The 19,459-nt window shown below is 57.3% G+C and overlaps 2 protein-coding genes across 5 annotated transcripts; one reads left to right on the forward strand and one right to left on the reverse strand.

Annotated features, from left to right (window-relative positions):
- Positions 1–5,968: 5,968 nt before the first annotated feature.
- On the forward strand, positions 5,969–8,809 carry SMIM29 (small integral membrane protein 29). The gene is made up of 5 exons (XM_051638962.1): positions 5,969–6,134; positions 6,472–6,654; positions 6,742–6,767; positions 6,893–6,998; positions 7,664–8,809. The coding sequence occupies exons 2-5, from the start codon at positions 6,544–6,546 to the stop codon at positions 7,724–7,726; spliced, it is 306 nt and encodes a 101-aa protein (XP_051494922.1). The 5' UTR covers positions 5,969–6,134; positions 6,472–6,543; the 3' UTR covers positions 7,727–8,809.
- Positions 8,722–17,055, reverse strand: HMGA1 (high mobility group AT-hook 1). 4 transcript variants are annotated; one of them, XM_051638967.1, is made up of 5 exons: positions 16,570–17,055; positions 11,929–12,046; positions 10,953–11,033; positions 10,479–10,529; positions 8,722–9,556 (listed from the first exon to the last, which is right to left on the reverse strand). In XM_051638967.1, the coding sequence occupies exons 2-5, from the start codon at positions 12,028–12,030 to the stop codon at positions 9,503–9,505; spliced, it is 288 nt and encodes a 95-aa protein (XP_051494927.1). In that variant the 5' UTR covers positions 12,031–12,046; positions 16,570–17,055; the 3' UTR covers positions 8,722–9,502. The 4 variants fall into 4 exon arrangements, with proteins under 4 accessions (XP_051494927.1, XP_051494925.1, XP_051494924.1 ...); XM_051638965.1 differs by having other exon boundaries at positions 8,724–9,556; positions 10,953–11,036; positions 16,570–17,052; XM_051638964.1 differs by having other exon boundaries at positions 8,726–9,559; positions 16,570–17,050.
- Positions 17,056–19,459: the final 2,404 nt, after the last annotated feature.

A 19,459-nucleotide genomic window follows, 5' to 3' on the forward strand; every position in this document is an offset into this window, starting at 1 on the left:
TGTTGGGTGAAGCTTCCCCATAGCTTTGAACAAGCATGTGTGCTGATATTGTTGCCTGGCCATGTGGTGGGACACTGCCAGGCCCAGGAGGAGACACCTTTTCCTGGGACATACCTAGAAAAAAGTGAAAAAAGGGTTTTTTTTTCCCCATTCTCCTTGGAATCTGGCAGTCAGGGCTGCTAAAAGTATTTTTGGTCACTTCATAAAGATGGATTGTTTAATTCCAGGCGACAGTTTATTGGTGACAGAAAAACTTGGTGCTGTTGCAAAGCCAGGGGAGGCTTCTGCCTTCTTTATCTTTGTGTCTCTGCTTCTCACCAGCACTGGCTGAGCTGTTTTGTGCTTTCTTAGGGTTCTCAGAGCAGCTCTGGGAAGTAGGGAAGGGAAGAGGAAGGGAAGAGCTCTGGTTTGAGGAGGAGAGGGACTGTGCACATCCCAGCTTTCTGTTGAGCAAGAAGGCAACTTAATTCAGAGTCATCTTGAATGTGCCTTAAAGCAAACTCTCTAATAAACTGGAAAAAATAAATTAAAAGGGATTGGAATCTGCTAGTGTTGCTTTTTCCCCTCGTGCAGGCACAAAGCATTTAGTGGCTAAAACTGTGGGTAGGGAATGTCAGGAATCCTCAGTTCCCTTCCCAGATCTAGCAAGGACTTGGAGCCTCTGCCTCTAGCTTTTCCAGGCAGAAAATGTGGTCACCGTTTTGCAACGTGCTGGTTGCTCCAGGAGAGTAAAAACATTTGAAGCTGCACAGATCAAATGTTTGTCTCTCCAAATTATCATGACTTTGGATCCTCTTTAGTCCCCAATTATAACAACTTGAAACAACTTTAGATCCTCCTACTCCCCAATTATACCAACTTCAGATCCTCTTTCTCGCTCTCAAAGCCACTGGTTTATCCTAAACGGATCTGTTTGTGCTTCTCACACATCCAGATGCAATGTTTGTACTTGTGTAAAGCATCCAGTGAAAGGAAACGTGGGTGTTCTGGGAATTTTGGGAAAGACAGGTTTGAATATTCACCTTTTCCCAAGTGGAAGCTGTGCCTGGTGCCCGCTCTCAGGCGAGGATCAAAACCTGTTGGTCTCTTCAGCCAGACTTTCACTAAGAAATGAAGTTGTTTCAGCCACTTGTTGGTGTGAAGTGTTCTTACCTTAATAAAAATAATCAACAACTTGGTGTAATTCCCTGACTGCTCCAGTCCTGCTTTTAAATAACTTGAGTTTTCCCTCCTGGCTCTTTTCTTCCTGCTTAATAAGAGCATCAACTAGTGGCTACCACAGGTGACCTTGCTCCTGGTGTCCTGTCTCAGTGTTAGAGACTGTAACATACATATATACATATATATATATGTTCTTTTCTCAGTGTTAGATTGAATTTAATGTGGTTAGAAGGGGACTCTGAGCTTCAGTGGTGGAAGGTGTGTGTAGATACCTGTAGTGTTTTACTGACTGTGGTGTCATGAGGTCTGTACATAATTGAGAGAGGTGGAGGTGACTGAAAGAAGACTTAACTGGATTGAAGATGTCTTTAGGAGATTTAGCCAATCTCTTTTTTGGTGCTAGTTGATAGGGGGTTGGTTTTCTGTTGGTTGGTTGGTTGTGGGGTGTTTTTTTTTTTGGTGGGAAAGTGAGTATTTTGAAGTTATACTTGAGAAGTTGCCTCTAGAATTGCCTCACATTAATCTTGGGAGGTCCAAGAGTGTTTGCTGAACTTCATGTATGTCCTGTTGTTGTTTTTTTTTCTATTTATTAAATCAGAAAATCTGGAATCATCCCTTTGCATTTTCTGCTCAGCCCTTTCCTGAGCTCTGTACCCAGGAGGACTCCCTGGCAGCACCTTGAGCTGGGGAGCAGGATCCCAGACCCTACCAGAGCACCCCTGGCAGTGGGACAAATAACCAGGCACCAGGGATAAACAGCCCAGGGAGTGGGATGTCAGGGGGTAGGAGCGTGTCTGCCTTAGGCTTTTCCACTCCCTACTGAACCAGGATACCTCCAAGGTCAAAGCTGGGGGCTTTGACTGTCTCTCCTGGTCGTGTTGGGACGTTCAAACTCACCTTTGTGACCAAGGGTCAGTCTTTGATACCAACCCAGGTGCCCACCTGCCCTGACCTCTTGCTCAGCAGCAGCAGCCTGAGCAATCCCTGTGGAAAATGCTATTTTTTTTACACTTTGCAGCTGCTTTTCTGAGTCATTCAAGTGTCCAGGCCTGGGGGAGGGGGGGGATGATGGCAGCAGCAGAAAACACTGAGGGTTCTCCCAGGATTTCCTCCTGCTGGGATGTCTCTGGGGAGGCTCTTGTACTGCTGCTGCTGCCCAACCTTCACATGGGAATATGAGTTTGGAGGAGGAAAACTGATGTGGAGAGCAAGCTTGCTAATTTATTAGAATTACAAGAAGCCTGAGACTGTCAGTGAGTTTCAATAAATTGTAAGTTAAATACTCAGTTCTCTGTGAATTCTGGAGGGTTCTGAAGTTGTAACTCCCATAATCTGTTCTGATTTGTTCTTCTGGCTTCAGACTTATGTTCCTCACCCCAGTGCTTTGTGTTTCTAATCTTCTGGTGAAGTTAACACCTGGGGTTTTTTTTAATATATAATAAGTTAAAAATGGTTTGCAAAAACACTTTACAACTGCAAGGGCACTTTGGAAATCTAGCATTTCAGCTGATGCTTTTTCTTACTGACTTGGACTTGTTCTTACTTACAACATGTTTGTTCAGAGTCAAATGCATTCAGTAGAAAACACATTTTGTCTTTGTTGGGGCTGAGATCTTGAAGCTGATGAATAATGCAGGTGCTCTCCTGCTTAGTCTTGGCTGGCAGGTAGAGTGTAAACCTACTTCATTTTGACTTTTTCATCTGTAGTGTTTCCAGACAGACCCGAGGGCTTGCAAACCACTCCATGCTCAGCTCTGGTACCATCACAACCCCCTTGTCCCTCCTCTCCAATCAGTCTCGGTGTGTTTTGAGCCAGATGTTGGTGTGAAGTTGCTGATGTTAACAGCAGCAAGGGAGAGGGGGGGAGCTGGTTCTGTTCTCAAGGTGTTGCTGCTGTTGGAGTTGTGCAGGAGGGGGAGGTCATCACTGTCTTTAAAAGATTAATAATAATAATTAAAGGAAAAAAATGGTGGATGCAAGTTTGACAAGAGTGTAGGCTGTAATCTAGTGCCAACCAATAAACACGCCAGTATTTCACACACGGCTCGGCTGGCTGGTCTCTCTTCTTCCTGGTGCTGTTTCCCACATACAGGAACTTGGGGACTGGGTATTAAGGTGTCACTGGAGGAGCAAGACCTCCTGGAAGGGCCTGGTATGGTCACAGCCTGGAGAAGACGATCTGGAGAGACGGACACCAACTGCCTGAAGCTGAGATAGGGTTGTCGGAGCGTGGAGAGAACCCTGGGATAAAACCAGGGTGGGTTTTCATCTTCCTCAGGTGTTTGTGGTCCTGACCAGGAGGCGTGTGGAGCTTTGACTCCAAAGTTGCTCAAACTGAGAGCCCTTCAGGTTTATGGGAACCAGGTGTGCTGGGGACCAAGGGGGGGTATTTCTCCTCCTTTTGGGATGGGAAGTAAAAGCCTGGGCAGGATCCGCTAACGAGCAGCCAGATCAGAGCAGCGAGGTTGTAAATGCAGCCATGGGAGCTCCCTCCTCTACCTGCAAAGTGAATGTGTCCTGGTTTGGAGATCCATCTCTTAACCCCTGTCCTTCACTAATTCCCTTTGGGATCTGAATGCATCTGGGCTCCTCCTGCACCACGTTATTGCAAGGGAGGGAAAACACAGCAGCTCATGCACAACATCCCTGCCTTCACAGCTGTGGAGCTGAGGGTGAAACTGATCTCTGCTGAGGCTGTGCTCCCCGGGGGTGGGTGGCAGCACTTCATCCCAACGTCCCTGTGTTCACAGGGTGTTTCTGGCTGGGTGAGCAGCAGGAGGGACCTGCTGCCTGGAAATCCAGCCCCTCCTGCTTAGCTGTTTAACCCGGAGCTTAGCGGCTCAGCAAAGCTGTCCCCAATTATCTGCTGGGGGCTGATGAGTCTCAGAGCTGGTTTTGGAGCAGAAATATCCCACATCACTATTCCAGCTCTTATCTCCTGGGAAAAATGTGTGCCCCTTTTGGCTGACTGACTTCCCAAGTCTGGTCATTAAGGTGTCATGTCCCCAGGACAGGTGACAATGCTGCCTGAAGCCCCCCTGGCATCCTTTTCCCACCCTGGGCATACATAAGGGGGAGATTCCCTCAGGGAGGAGCAGCCTTGACTCCTCCTTTTCCCCCATCTGGATGCTCTGGGCAGTGCTGGAGCTGGAGACAATATTCACTTGCGATTTAGGGAGACTGTGAGTGTTCAGGGCTGCCTCTGGCCATGCAGAGGGGCTTGGGGGACCCCTGGCTCTGCTGCTTCCATTGGGACCCCAGAGACTCCTCCAGTCAGGCTAGGCTGGCCAGGAGCTCCCTCTCCCTCTCTCTCTCTCCCTCTATCCAAGGAACTTTCCTAGAAGTTGCTGGATTGATGTTCAGCTGTGGCACAGCAGCGCCGGGCTGGGCAGCAGTGGATGGTGGTGGAGCTGAAACCCACACGGTGTTGTCGCTGTCCCACCAGATCCAGGCATCTCTCCTGTGTCCCCAGGGTCCCCTGTGGCCACGGTGCATTCAGGGTGTCCCCAAGCTCCATCCCTGGGCTGGGCAGGGGGTCAGGGCAATGGGTACAGGCAGGAGAAGGATTGTGGTGACGCAGCTGGTTGGGCTCTTGCTGGGCAGGTTCATCCTGGGGGCTGTGGAGCAGGAGCTGCTTTTCCCCAACATTCCCATCCCACCACTGGAAGGCTCCCAGTGCTCTGTGGTGGCACCAAGCCTCATCCCACCACCAGCCTGGTACCAGGGGACATGTCCCCCCAGCTCCACCATCACCAGGCTGCTCTATTCCACCTCATCTCTCTCAATTATAGGGTTTTTTTAGCTATGGAATGGGGCTCCCCAGTGCCCCCCGTCTGACCCGCTTAACAGGGCCATCTGGTCCCCACAAGGGCAAAGCAGATTAGGGCCAGGGATCAGGGCTGGGACATGGTCCCTGCCCTGGGAGGCACCACCAGGGCCACCTCAGCCCCTGCCCGGGGTCCCTGCGAGCACAGACCCAGGGGATCAGCTGCAGCTGGAGCCCATGGCTGGGGGGGTCCCACAGCAGCCCCAGTGACCCTGCCTGCTCAGCCTGTGCAGCTGCACCCACCGGGACCATCCCTGCACCTCCATCCATCTGTCCCTCTGCCCATCCTTCTGTCTGTCCACCCATCCACCACAACTAAGGGTGCAGGGACGCACCTGCCCACCCCGGTGTGCATCCCTCCATCCCTCCATCCATCCATCCTGCCCTCCATCCCACCCTCCATCCATGCATCCCTCCCTCCACCCACCCACCCGTCATTTCTCCATCCATCCACCACCCGTCTGTCTGTCCACCCACCCACCCGTCCCTCTCTCCATCCTCTGTGTTCCCCCCCCATCCCTCCCTCCCTCCCTCCCTCTCTCCCTCCCTCCCTCCCTCCATCCTCTGTGTTCCCCCCCCATCCCTCCCTCCCTCCCTCCCTCTCTCCCTCCCTCCCTCCCTCCATCCTGCAGGTCTGTCCATCCCTCCTCTGCTTCCTCCCAGGAGCCCCCCCCGTTTCCCTTCCTCCCTTTTCCCATTTCCCCCGTTTTTCCCCTTTCCTCCCTGTTCCCTCTTCCCGATTCATCTCCCCTTTCCCCCCTCCCCCTTTATCCCTTTCCCCCCCTCCCCCCCCCCCCCGGTCCCTCCCGGTCTCTGCCGCCCCCTCCCGGCCCGGCGCTGTCACTGCTCCTTAAGCCCCGCCCACTCACCCATCAAGCCACACCCATTCCCAATTAAGCCCCTCCCTAAAACCCCGCCCCCTCCCACAAAGCCACGCCCTCCCCATCACGCGCCGCGCGGGTTCCGGGTGCAGGTGGGGCGGGGCCGGGGGGGGAGCGGCTGGAATTTGGGGAGGGGGCTGAGGGGGCTGAGGGGTCACCCCCCCCACCCCCCCCCACAGCCCCCACTGGGGGTCCCCGCTGCTGGGCCCACCCCCTCCCAGCCCCCTCCCGGTACCCCCCGCCCCCCCCGGGGTTATTAATTAGCGGTGGGTTATTAACGAGCTGTTATGACCGGGGTTGTGGGTCATTCCGGGCGCGGCATTCCCGGGGTTTTTTGGGTCGTTACCGGCGTGTGGGTCATTATGGGGCGGGGGGGGGGAGTAATTCCCAGGGTGGTGGGTCATTAGCGGTGGGGGGGGGTTCCCGTGGCAGTGGGTGATTAGCGGGGGGTCGTTAATGAGGGTTGGGCTGGTGGGTGAGTCCCCGGGGTGCTGGGTCATTACCGGGCTGGAGGGGTCATTAGCAGGTGCGTGACTTAATTACCGGGGGCTGTGGGTCGTTAGGGGGGGTGGGGGTCTCGTTACCGTGCCGGTGTGTTCGCAGCCCTCCCGTCCGGTGGGGTCGGGGACCCCCCCAGCCCCCCCCCCAATGTAAGAGAAGAAGCGGGGTCGGACCATGAACAACGCGACGGCTCCTACAGCCCCCGGGCCCGCGGGGGACTCGCTGGTGGGCTACGTGCTGGGCCCCTTCCTCCTCCTCACCCTCCTCGGCGCCCTCCTGGCCGCGGTGAGTGGGTGGGCAAAGCTGGGGGGCTGGGGGGGGGGGGGGCGTCCAACCTCCCACCCCCTTCCCACCTTCCTCCTCTCCTGGCAGGTGATGTACGTGCAGAAGAAGCGGAGGTGAGTGTGGGGTTGAATTTGATGGGGGGGCAAGGGGGATCTGGGGTGGCTGAGGGGTCACCGGTCCCCCTTGTGTGTCCTCATCCCCCCCCCCCCCCCCCCCCCCAAATGTGTCCCCTGGGCAGGTTTGACCGGCTCCGCCACCGGCTGCTCCCCATGTACAGCTACGACCCGGCTGAGGAGCTGCAGGAGTCTGAGCAGGAGCTGCTGGTGGAAGCAGAGGACACCCAGGTGGGTGAGCCACCGGGTTTTGGGGACAGGAGCTCAGGTTTTGGGGGTGGGAGCTCATGTTCTGGGGACAGGAGCTCGAGTTTTGAGGGTAGAAGCTCGAGTTTTGGGGGTGAGAGCTCGGGTTTTGGGGGTAGAAGCTCAGGTTTTGGGGGTGAGAGCTCAAGTTTTGAGGGTAGAAGCTCGGGTTTTGGGGGTGAGAGCTCAGGTTTTGGGGACAGGAGCTCAAGTTTTGGGGGTAGAAACTCAAGTTTTGAGGGTAGAAGCTCGGGTTTTGGGGGTGAGAGCTCAGGTTTTGGGGACAGGTTTGGGTCAAGTGGCTCCTCCATGGGTCGCTTCCAGCCATGGTAAGTAACATAAATCAGGAATTTGTGCATAAATAGCCACTTTGCTGTTTTTTCACACGAAAAATGAGCACGAAGCAGCACCAAGTGGGGGAGCTCACCAGGCTGGTTGAGCCTGGGTGGGAGCCCATGGTCCCAACCTGCCCTGAGGGAACCCCACGCTCCTGGGCAAGGTTTTAGGTCTAATCCAGAGGTTTTTGGGAGGGTTGTGAGCCTGGGGCTTCTCCACCCACCCTGATGCCACTTGGGGGTTGTTGCTTTGGCAGTGGGGGGGGTCCAAGCTGGCCCCCCCATGATGTGCTGAGGGCTGGGTCTGTCTTGCAGGTGGTGCCTGGCTGGGGGGGACCTTCACCCCATCGACCCCCACGGAGGGACTGGAAGGCCTGAAGCCAAGTGGATGGAGAGCTGGGACCCAATCCTTGCCCTCGGGAGCGAGGGACAACGGTGTCAGTGCCACCACCATCCCCTGGGAAGGCCGGGATGTGCCACGGTGGTGACACCAGCAGGAAGCTGATCCCACAGGACTGACCATCAGGGGTTACACCTCCCACCTCAGCTCCTATTTTTGCTGTTTGGTTTGTTGGGTTTCTTTGGGGTTTTTTTGCTGGAACTACCCCCACTAGCTCCTTAAAACCCACCGAGCAGGCCAGGGAGGGTGGGCTCTGGGGGCTTTGCTGAGGGCAGGAGGCAGAGGAGCAACGTTGGCTGGAGCAAATAAAGATGTTTCTTCATTCAGCCAAGAGCCTTGGGCAGGGAGGGGTTTTCTTTTTTGGCTGCCAGACCAGGGGGCCACCCCCACACCCGAGAGGGTTGGCATCGTGGGTCCCTGTCGTGGCAGCATCATGGCTTGGTTTGGTGGTCAAAAGAAGTGGGAGGTTTTTTTGGGGGGGAATGGTGGGGTTTGGCTTGTTTCTCTTTCCACCAGCAGCTCCTTCCTGTCCCCACGGAGAATCCCTGGCACTGTCCTGGATGGAAAAGCTACCTGGAAAACCTCTTCCCACCCCAGCCAGAGCCCAGGCCAGAGGCATCCAACATCCAGAAAATGTTTTATTCAAGTAACTGCAAACAGGAAACCAAAAGTGGACCAAAAAGAAAAATAAACCCAAACCAAACCCCATTTTTTTTTTTTTCTCCCACCGTGCTCGCCCGGCACCGACCTCCAACGTGCAGGGGCAGTGTTGGTGGGAGGGAGCATCCCATGGTCCCCCCCACCCCACCAGCCTTTATCCCTTGGAGCAGCAGAGCAACCTAGTCTTAAAAATAACAATTAAAAAAAAAAAACCAAAACAGAGGGGAAAACCAAACAAAATAACCCCCCGGACCCCAGCGACGCCCCGAAAAAGGAACCAGGGAGCCAGGGATGTCCCTGGCAGCTGGTTCAGAGAGTGGAACTTAAATATCCAGAGGTAGCTGTGAATGAAAGGAAACCAACAAAAGTACTTTAAAAAAAAAAAACAAAAACCAAACAAATAATTAAAAAAAAATAATGAAAATGATGTCTCTCTCAGAAGTCAGGAGGAAGGGGCTGCCCTGAGCCAGCCCCCCTTTGGGACCCCCAGGGAGGGGCACCCAGGTGTCACCGTGGGAGCTGCTCCCACAAACTTAAGAGCAGTGCACCCAGAACCTGGAGGGGGGGCACGCACGGGTTGGGGGGGGCTGCCTGGGGTAGCAGCAGGCCCGAGCAAAGGGTTAATGCATCTGTGGGGTCTTGCCTTTGCTGCCCCCCCTCCCCTTTCTTTGCCCTGCAAAGCTCAGTCCTGGTTGGGGGTTGGGGGGAGCAACCAGCACTTGCTTTGGATGGGTGAGATCACGGCCTGGGCGTGGGGGGCAGTGAAGGTGGGGGGGGTCCCAGCCTTGGCTCTCTGCCAGGTACCTGCTTTGCCCCCCACCAAGCCCAGGGGAGAGGAAAGGGAACCAGGGGTGGGTGGTGCCCCCCCTCCCCAGGACAGGGGGTTGTAGGGGGTATTTTCCAGTGCTGCCATTGTCTGAGGGTGAGGAAGAAGTGGAGGGAGGGAGGAGGAAGAAGCCAGGGTGGTGCAGGGGTGGGGGGGGGGGTGGTGTGTTTCTTCCCATTCCTCTTCCCCCCCCTCCCCTCCTTCCCCAGCCCTGGCTGCCGAGGACGTGGGAGCATCGGGCGATGAGGTAGCGCCGGTTCGGGAGGTTTCACTGCTCCTCCTCGGATGATTCCTGGGAAATGTTCACCTCCTCCTCATCCTGCTGCTGTGAGGCAAAGCATCGTGTTGTGGGGGGGTGGCCAGGGGCTGCAGACCCTCCCCCTGCTCCACCCTGGGATGAAGAGCTGAGCAAACTCATCACACCCCTTGTACAAAGAGGGAAACGGGCACCAGCAGCCTCCTGGATACGGGGACCAGTTTAACCATTATGGCTTAAATCCCAGGTAAGAAACACCCCCCAGCCCGGGTGGGTGAGGATCTGCACACCCTGGAGGTGAGACCACGGTCCCCAGCACCACGGCTGTGTCCCCAGTTGCCCCCAGAGGGGGAGTTGGTGGTGGCAGGACAGGGTGTCCGTGGGGCCGTGAGTCAGGGCTGAGTGTGAGCCTGACTCAGCGCCAGCCCCCGCTTCCTCCTGCTTCCTCCATTCATAAAAAAAGCCACCGTGACCCGTGCCTGCCAAAGAGGGACAACGGTGTCCCCAGCGTGGCCCTGCCAGCGTGCTTCAGGCTCCATCCCACCCCTCCTGGGACCCCCAGTGGTGCTGGGACCCCCACGATGTGACCCCCACTCCCCCCCTTGGTTGGCAGCCCCACCTGATCTCAGCCTCTCACCCTCTGTAAGGGATTTAAGTGGCACAAAGGGGTAAAACCCACCCGTGGGGGAGAGCAGCTGTAGCCTGAGGATGCTCTTGGGTGGCTCTGGTGTCCCTAGTGCCTGGTGGCAGCTCCTGAGTGCAGGGACGTGACCCAGGGCTGGGGACAGTGGGATGTGCACACTGGGGAATGGAGAGGAAAAAACCTGCTGCCGGGTGTCCGGGTGCTGCTTTTTGCTCACTCTCCCCTTTTTGCTGCCTGCTCTGCCCTCATCCAGCCCGGCTGTGGGGACAACTGGGTGGCTGCCACCCCCCCGCAGTGCCCAGCACCCTGCCAGGGTGGAGGGGGAGGGGAAAAAAGCCCACTCACCGGTTTTTTGGGTCGGCCTCGAGGTTTTCTCCCTGGTGTGACCGCAGCTTTCTGAGCACATACAGAGAGAACTGGTCAGGCTGGGGATGTCCCCTTGTCCCCAGTGGGAGCAGATGCTGTTCCCCTCCCTCCTGCCCACCCCTCGCTGCCAAATTCATCACCCCAGTGGCATCTCCTTGGGCTGCTGCACCCTGGGTGACCCTGGGGTTGCAGCCAGGTCCCCCTGACCCCCCTCCCGGCCACCAGTTTCCAGCTCTGGGCTGGCCCTGTCCCCATGACTCAGGGGGTGGGTGCAGGATGTGACTCGCAAACAGGTTCCTGTGTGTGACACACACGGTCCCCACCCCCCTCCCAGCCCACCCCTGGGGGCCACCTCTGAGACACCCCATCCCCGGGGGAGATCTGCCCTGAATTGTCTACAATTGAGCTCAAAACAGACCAGCACGTGGTGGCTTGAGCAGATCAGCCACCTACCCTGCCCTTGGGGGTGGCCTTATTCTTGCTGCCCTTGGGTCGTCCGCGGGGTCTCTTGGGGGTCGGGGCCTCACTGGGTTCCTGCTGGAGGGAGAGCAAAGGAGGGGGGGGGGTCACTGCAGATTGGGGGTCTCCAGGGAGTTGGGGGGTGCCTGGAGCAGCTCCCAGTGCAGCAGCACAGGCTGGGAGCCCCCATTCACCACAGCAGATCCCACTTGTGGCAAGGATGCTCTTGTATGTAGGGTACTGGGAGCACTGGTTGCACAGGGATTGGCTCGTGTGTGTCCTTCAGCCAGACGTGTCCATGCCCCATCCATCCCACCCTGGCATTAATCTCTAGGTTTATCTGGATGGTCCCTGCTAGTTTCTCAGCCCCAGATCCCAGCTCGGTGCTGGTGTCCAGCAAAGTGTTGGGGAAGCATCAAAGCACCTTTTCTGCAGGAAAATGATGTGCACAGACTCCCCCCTGCCCTGGGTGGAGGGAGGAGGTGTGTGTGGGGGGGGTGTGGAGAGGTTGGCACCACAAAGTCTCCGGCAGCATCTTATCCTTCTGAGCAGCTTTTGCTAATGAGGCTTTAATTAGCCTGTCTGCAAAGGCAGGTTCAGCTGCAGCCCAGGGAGGAGTAAAGGAGGCTCTGAGCCCTTCCCTGGCCATGGGGGAGGTCTGGGGTGTTGCGTGGGGGGTGTTCGGGGGCTCTGAAGACCCTCAGGAGGCGTTTGCTGCTGGTGAGCACCCAGGAGCTGCTGCCTGAAGGGACATGATGGGGTATCCCCACCCCAGGGGATTCCATCTCCATCCCAGGGGATTCCAAACCCACTCCCTCCCCCGGGGGATGCTGCCAGGGTGTGATCTGAGGGGCTTCTCACCACCCCGTAGCCTGGGGGTGCCCACCCTTGAGGTCATTGCTGTGGGCAGAGCTGCTCAGTGGGTGCCCCCCCCCCCCCCTCCTCTTTCCTCCTAGGGGACCCCCCATACCTGTGGCTTCTTCCTGGGTCGCCCCCGGCCCCTCTTCTCTGACACGTCCTTCTCCCCCTTGGAGGCCAAGGGCTGGCTGGATTTGGTGCTGGATTCACTCATTGTCCTTCCAGCAGCCCTGAGGAGGGGCAGGAGGGAGATGGAAGTTGGTCAGCAGTGGTTCTCTTCCCCCCCCGCCCCAGCCCTCACCATGAGGCAGGTGGTGGGTGCAGGGGACCACAGCACTGACTCCAGGGGCTGTGAGGGACAAGTGGAGCTGCCAGAGCCCCCCGTGGGGTCAGCCTGGCTGTGCCCATGTCCCTGCTCCCCCCAGGGTAAGGATGCTCAGCACCACCCCCCCCCCCCAGCTGCATCCCAGCTGCTCTGTGAGGACAGGGGTGGTATCAGCACAGACAGTAGGTGACAAACACCAGGGTGTCTCCTCTAAGAATGCCTCTTAGAATCAAGATTCAGCTGCAAGGAGCAGCTTCTGCCCCACTCAGGCCCTTCCCAGAGGATCCCTGCTTTCCCCCCGGGGTGGGTTTGCAGCCACATCCCTCCCAAGGGTGCAACCTGAATCCTCCCATCACCAGCTGGGGAGCAAAACCAACCAACTGGGGGGTCACAATCCTGCCCCGAGCCCGTGGCACAGGTATCCTGTGGGATCAGCCAGCCCCCAGTGCTGAGCCAGCTCCCAGGGTCCCCAGCAGGTATCTGGGGAGTGGCAGCTTGGCCAGCCCTTCCCACGGAGCCCATCCCTGTTTCCCCAAAAGGAGGGGAAAGGCTCCAGATTTAATCTGGAGTCCTTGAAATGCCAGACAGGTGAGTCAGGACAGGACAAGCAGCAGCACTGGGGCCTCTGGGCAACCCCACTGGGGTCCTGGAAGGACAGTTCAGACCCCCACAGCCCTGCTCCCCCCACCCCACCTTGAACACCCAGCACTGCTGCCCCCGGGGTGGGATTCTGCACCCCTGGCCCTGCTCCTGCCACCCCAGCTGGGTTTAGGGACAGGCACTTGTCAGGGGACACAGAGTTGTCCCCCTTCCTCCCCCTGAGCATGTCCCAAAGGGCTGGTTGTCTTTCCTTCCCTCATGGGGAAATCCCACGGGAAGGAAAGGCTCCATCTTCTCCTCACCACCTTGATTCTTCCCCAGGGACACAGGGAAAACCTGCTTTTCCAGAACTGTGGGGCTGGTTCCACACCCAGCTCCCAGCCCAGCCAGGAGGGTGGGATCCAGACTGGAAGGGAGCAGGATTTACTGCCACAGCCCCAGCACTTACTGATGTCCCTGAGCACAGGGCTCGTCTGCTCCTCAGATGGGTGCAGGGGAGGGCACCTGCTCAGAGCAGTGCTGGGATGTTCCCCAGCAGCAATAGGATGTCCCAAGCGCAGGGCTTGGAGCTGCCTGGGAAACTTGGCTGGAAAATCACAGCATTGCTCTGGGATGGATGGTGCCACCCCCCCTGGGCCACCTCTCCCCCTGGGGATGGTTCCTACACCCCTGCCCGGGGTCCGAGTCCCATCCCTGGGGTGCAGCAGCCCCCACACCCTCCCCTACAGAGTTAACAACACGTCGTTTGGAGCAACTGCTTTCAATTTGGATGGTGTTAGAGCAGCCAGGACTGTGCTACCAGGGGCTGGGGGGGGGCAGCCAGGGTGCTGACCCCCCCCCGGGAATGCTGAGCCTCATCAGGGTGGCTGGAACAGGCGAGACATGGGGGGTGAGGAGCTGTGCTCAGACCTTGGAGGCTTTTTAAAAAACACACGTCAGCTCCTGCTCCCCCCCTGGAAGTGACTCACGAGTGCAGAACAACAACAACAAAAACCACCCTCAGATTCTTTTTTGTTTTGTTTTGTTTTGTTTTTTGGGAGACAGAAACCATGCTGTCGTGTAAACACCCTGAAAATATTACTCACAGCATCCCAGAGCCCTCCAAGGAGTGTTTTAGAGGAAAAATACCAAAGGGGCACAGTTTAGGTTTAGAAAAGGAAAACGCCGGCTGGTTGACCAGGAACTGGGACAGTTGGTCTCTTAATCTGAGGTTTGTTGGGAGGAAATTGCAGCCTTGGGCCCTCTCCTGGCCCTGGAAGCAGATGGGCCCGGTAGGGTCCCCACCCTGCCCTGCTCTCCTCTGGGAATGGCCCCGTGTGGTGGCTGCGGGCAGGGATGCTGAGGGGACCCTCCTGGCTTGGGGATGCCACCGGGTGTGTCCCCCTGAAGCAGAGCCCACCACTGCCAAGCTGAGGGTGCAGGGGAAAGCAGGTCAACATCCCACCCATCCCTCCTCTGCCTCCGGGTGATCCCCGAGGGCTGAAACCACCCCAGGGCACCAAGGGCTCCGTGTCCCGCTCCAGCAGAGGAGGGTGAGGAGGAGGATGGAGGAGGAGATGGGGGATGCTCTTCCCTCCCACCCAGCACCTTCCCAGCCTACACCAGAGCAGCTCCAGCTCCACACGGGCTCCAGGCACCTGCCTGACCCTGGGAGCATCCCGAGCTGGCAGGATGATGCCGGGAACACCACGGGAAGCAGCTCCAGCCCTGCTCGAGTGCATCAAAGCCTTGCAGGAGGGAGGGAGCAGCTGTGTTGCCATGGAGGAAAGGAAGCAGCTGAGAAGAGAAACCTTGCCATGGAGGGAGGAATCGGTTGGAGATGAGGGCAGGGGACTGCTGGGCTCCCCGAGGCCAGGAGGGATAAATCTCTGCAAGGCTTGGGAGGTGGAGGGGCTACATGTGCCTCTCGATCGATGGAGTTGGGGGATGAAAAACTCCTCCCCTCTCCATCCCGATGGATGCTGAGCCTGCTGGGCTCTCCTCCCCCAGCCCCATTGGCTCCCTCTGCTCCACAACACAAACCGGGCCGTTCTCAGCAGCCACCTCTTGGGCAAGTGATGGTTGGGTTGTAAAAAGACCCAACCTGGCCTCCTCGGAGTGATGCTCCTCACTGCTCCTGGGCCTGATCCTGCCTCCCCCCCCCTCTGCCTGCACTGGCTTACACTGCTCCGTGCAAATAACCCCATAAATCCCCTGCTCCTGCCACCTACTCTTAGATTAAACAAACCAGCTCAGGAGAAGCAGGGAGACAAGGCGGCGGCTTAGATCTTTAAAAAACAAACACCAAACACAACAAAAACCACACAACAATCTCTTCACGCCCAGGAAATCTAGCCTGATTGCAGCTGGAGAAGGATCCCGGCCGCACCTCCTGGCAGAGGGAGGACGGGAGAGGGAGGAGGGGAAGAAATAGTGGAGCAGAAGTTGAAGAGCCTGTTGGGCCGGGGTGCGAGGGCTGGGAAGGGATGTGCGCGGCTCTTCATGAGGACAAACCCTCCACGGGGCTGCTTTGAAGCAACCCCCCCGGCCCCCCAACCCTCCAGCCTGCTATTAAGGAAAGTCCATCCCCCCCCCCCCCCTTCCTTCCTGGGCATGCAGGAAGTGATAAAAGAAAGGAAGGAGGGAGGTGGGGGAGAAAGAAAAGAGGCAGGAAGGGCACCATCACACGCTTTGTGAAGCCCCTGTCCTGCGGGGCATAATAAAACCCCGGGGGGAGCCAGCCCTGTGTGGCATCACCCCCCGTCGGGTCGGGTGCAGGGGCTGGAGGTGGGGGGAGCAGCGTGGGGACCTGCAGGGGGTGGGGGGGGGCTGAGCCTGAGCACCGCGACTTTGCACCGACCCGAGTGTGTCCCGTCCCTGTGCAAAGCTGGGCCCCCCGCACCGACCCCCCCCCCACACGCACCTTGCACCGACTCGGCCGCACGCGCGGGTCCTGCAGGGTCCCCATCCCCAAACGTGGCCGCGACCCTACGCAGCCTTGTACCGACCCTAAAACACCCGGCACCGACCCCCGACACCCGGCACCGACCCTAGAACAGCCGGCACCGACCCTAGAACACCCGGCATCGACCCTCGAACAGCCGGCACAGACCCTGAAACACCCAGCACCGACCCCCAACACCCGGCACCGACCCTAAAACACCCAGCACCGACCCTAGAACACCCGGCACCGACCCTAAAACACCCAGCACCGACCCCCAACACCCGGCACAGACCCTAGAACACCCGGCACCGACCCTCGAACAGCCGGCACCGACCCTCGAACACCCGGCACCGACCTCCACGCACCTTGCAAGCCAGGGCATGGGGGGTGTGTGTGGGGGTGTCCAGTGCCGGGGGCTGCACCCCCGGGCCGTGCGGGTCTCCCGGGGCTTTTCGCCACCCCCCCCAGCGCCGTGCGGGCCCCCCCGACCCGTTCGGCGCGTTTTGCATCACCCGAAACCGCGTAAGTGGAGGAAAAAGTCCCGCCGCGCCGGGAGCGATCGGTACCGGGGACCCTCCCCAGGCCACCCCCCCCCCCCTCCCCAGGCCCACCCAGTCCCGCCAGGTGCATCACCCTCTTCATAACAAGAATTAATAAGCAGAATAATGGGAGGCATTGCAGAGCCCGCCCGCCGCACGCACACACACGCACACACACGCACACGCGTGTCCTTGCAAACCCAGAGCAAAGCGGGGGGCGATCGTGCACAGCATGCGGGGTCGGGAGGAAGCAGAACCCAGGACACCCCCCCCCCGCCCTCCAACCATCACCCCCAGCACCCCCCACCCCCCAAACCCTCCCCTCACCCCCCGGAACCGAAAGGAAAGAGGAAGGCCGGCACTCACAGTCAGCTTGATCTCGGAGCTGGGTGCTTGGGGTGGGTTTTGTTTTGGGTGGTGGATTAATTTTTTGGTTCGTTTTTTGGTGTTGGTTGGTTGGTTTTTTTCTTTTTTCCTTTTTTTTTCCAGTTTGGTTTTTTTTTTTTTGTTGCTGTTGTTTGTTGTTGTTTGGTTTTCCCCCCCCCTTGTTGTCGGGGTTTTATTTTTTGGATGTTTTCTCTCTTTTTTTCTTTTCCCCGGCTTGTCCGTGTTGTGAAGCGAATTAAACCTCCCTCCCTCCCCCCCCCCCCCCCCTCCCGGCGGCTGCTGCTGCTTCTCTCAAATGCGGATCTGAAAGGAGAAGGTAAAAGAGAGAGAGAGAGAAGAGGCTGCGACTCACACACGCATCCACAACCCAGCCAGGCCCCCCCTCTTATTTATATAAATAATAAAGAGAGAAGGGGGGGGGGAATTGCTCCAGGAGGAAGGAAGCTGGGTCAAAATCATTTGCAGGGAAGGAGGGGGAAAAAAAATATAAATAGGGAAGGGGAGGGAGAAGGGGGGGGGGGGGGGTAAAAATAAATAAATAAATAGAAATAGGAGCGAGCTCCCAGCCTTACTGGAGGGGATCCAGGTGCTAAAAATAGCAAAATCACACTGGAAATTAAATAAGGGCAAACAGGCTAAGGGGAGCTTCCAGCCCTTGCGGAGCGGGGAGAGGAGGAGCCGGGGCTGCATCACGGCGGTGGGGGCGGGAAAGCGGCGGGGCCGGGAGCGATAGGTCCGTTCAAAGGGTTGTGGCGGGAGGGGGATGATTCCCCCCCTCTCCAAATTCTGGGTCCCACCCCCGGGGGGCAGATGGAGGCAGCGCCGGGGGGCCCCCCGTGGGGTGGGACCCTCCGCTGGTTTGGGGATGCTCCCAGTTGGTACCCACCGTGCTCCCACCTGCTAACAACCCCCCTAAAATTCTCCCCCCCCCGCCCCAGTCCCTTCTTACAGAGCTGGCAGCGGTATTTTGAGGGGCAGCATCACCCGGGATGTGTCATCTCCGCCACTGCCTGGATGGAGGCTGGAACAAAAAAGGGTGGGTGGGATTGGGGGGGGGGGGGTGGGTGGGTTTCGGCGTCTTTTCCCAAGTGAGAAAACAGGAGGAAATGGCCTCAAGTTGTGCCCCAGAGGGTTTGGTGGTTTTTTTTAGATTGGATGTGAGGAATAATTTATTCACCGACAAGAAGCTGCCTCAGGGGTGGGGGTGTCACCCCGTCCCCCCAGGGGATTTCAAAGCCCTGGAGATGGGACACTGAGGGACTTGGGTTCCTGGTGGCCTTGGCAGGGCTGGTGATCTTGCAAGGTTTTCCAGCCCAAATGATTCAATGATTTTATGCACTGGGACCAACAAAACACAACCCTCTTTCCTATTGCTGCCTCCCCTGCCAGCTTAAACTCCCCCCTCCAAAACAGCCCCCGTCCCCATCGGAGGCACCACCATCCCCAGGGGGTTTGCCACGATATTTTAGGGTGTTTTTTAAAAATTGCAGCTCTTCTGCTGAAATGGGAGGTCCTTGTGGAAGCTCAGCACTTTTTTGGGAGCTCCCAGTTTTTGGGAGCTGGCCCTCTGGCTCTCCCAGGATTTAAGGAGATGATTGGGTTGGTCTGCAGTAAAAGAGCTTTATTCTGAATTCCTGCAAACCTGTTTCTGGTTTAGGTCAGTCTGGAATAGGAGAGGAGACCAGTTCTCTCCAGCTAGGTACCCCAAAACCCAAACACTCCAGGAGCAAAGTTTTCCAAGGTATTTGGGACCTCGTGGTGGGTATTTGGGTGGGATACAAGGAAATCCAGAGCCCAGCATCCTCTCAGTGATGGGGCTGTGCCAAATCCCCCCAAACTTCTGTGGAAATTCCAATCACAACTTTAATGGTAACTCCAGTTTAGGTGGTTTTGACCCCCCCGACACTGCTCTGGAGTCGGGAGCTGAACTTCAGACTGGCTGACACTGGATTTAAGTTTCAGGCAGGTTTTTATTTTGCATAATGATAATAAAAAAGCACCTTTAAAAATGTGGAACTTGTGTCTGCAAACCTCCCTTCAGCAGGGAAGTTTTCTGCTGTGAAGAGGAAATCACACTGAGTGGGGCTCGTGGCACATTTTTAGCCAATTGTTATTTGGATTTTTAAAATCCCCTGCAAATTCCCCCCGACTAAAACATAATCAGAAAATGAAAGCAAAGGTGGGGGGCAAGGGGGGGGGAACCCCACCCTGTAAGGGGCTGACCTGTTTCCAAATGCCTGGAAAAGAGCAGGCATCATCCTGCTTGCATTGTTTTAGGGCTGAGCCCGGGCTTTCCTCTCCAACCTGGTGCTGATGGTGGGTCTCCCCCACCCCAGGACGTTGCATTCAGGCAAGGTGTTGCTTGCAGACCCTGAGCATTTTGGGTTTTTTTAGCTCAAAATGGTATTTTCCCTCAGCTGCAGGCAGCCCTGCCTGGGTTTGGAGGTGCTGGGGCACCTTCTGCCTCCAGCAGCCCCAGCCCTGCCTGTAGCCACACTCGGGCTTCCCCCCTTTTGCCATGAGCCTGGTGAGGAATTTGGTTTCTGTTCCTGGCAGAGACTTGTTGTTATTAATATCCCTCGTTATTTATTCTGTGGGGAGGTGAATGCCTGTAACCCGAGAGCTGGGAGCAGCAGGGGTGGCTTTTTTTCTTGCTTTGATCCCTGAAACTTCAGGCAATTCCCCACTCCCTGAGCTCATGCTGGTGCCTCCCCAAGCCAAGTTCACCCCTGGGGTCAAAAGCAAAATGGGGCTGCACTGGTACCCCAAAACTCCAGAGCCACGGGGAGGTGTTCCCAGCAGCCAGGAGGAACACCCTGGTGGGAAATGGGCACCTGACTGGGTGCAAGGAGGGGAAATGGGGGGGAAA

Source organism: Apus apus, chromosome 23 (genome assembly GCF_020740795.1).
Source record: "Apus apus isolate bApuApu2 chromosome 23, bApuApu2.pri.cur, whole genome shotgun sequence".
In the NCBI taxonomy this organism is placed as follows: Eukaryota; Metazoa; Chordata; class Aves; order Apodiformes; family Apodidae; genus Apus; species Apus apus.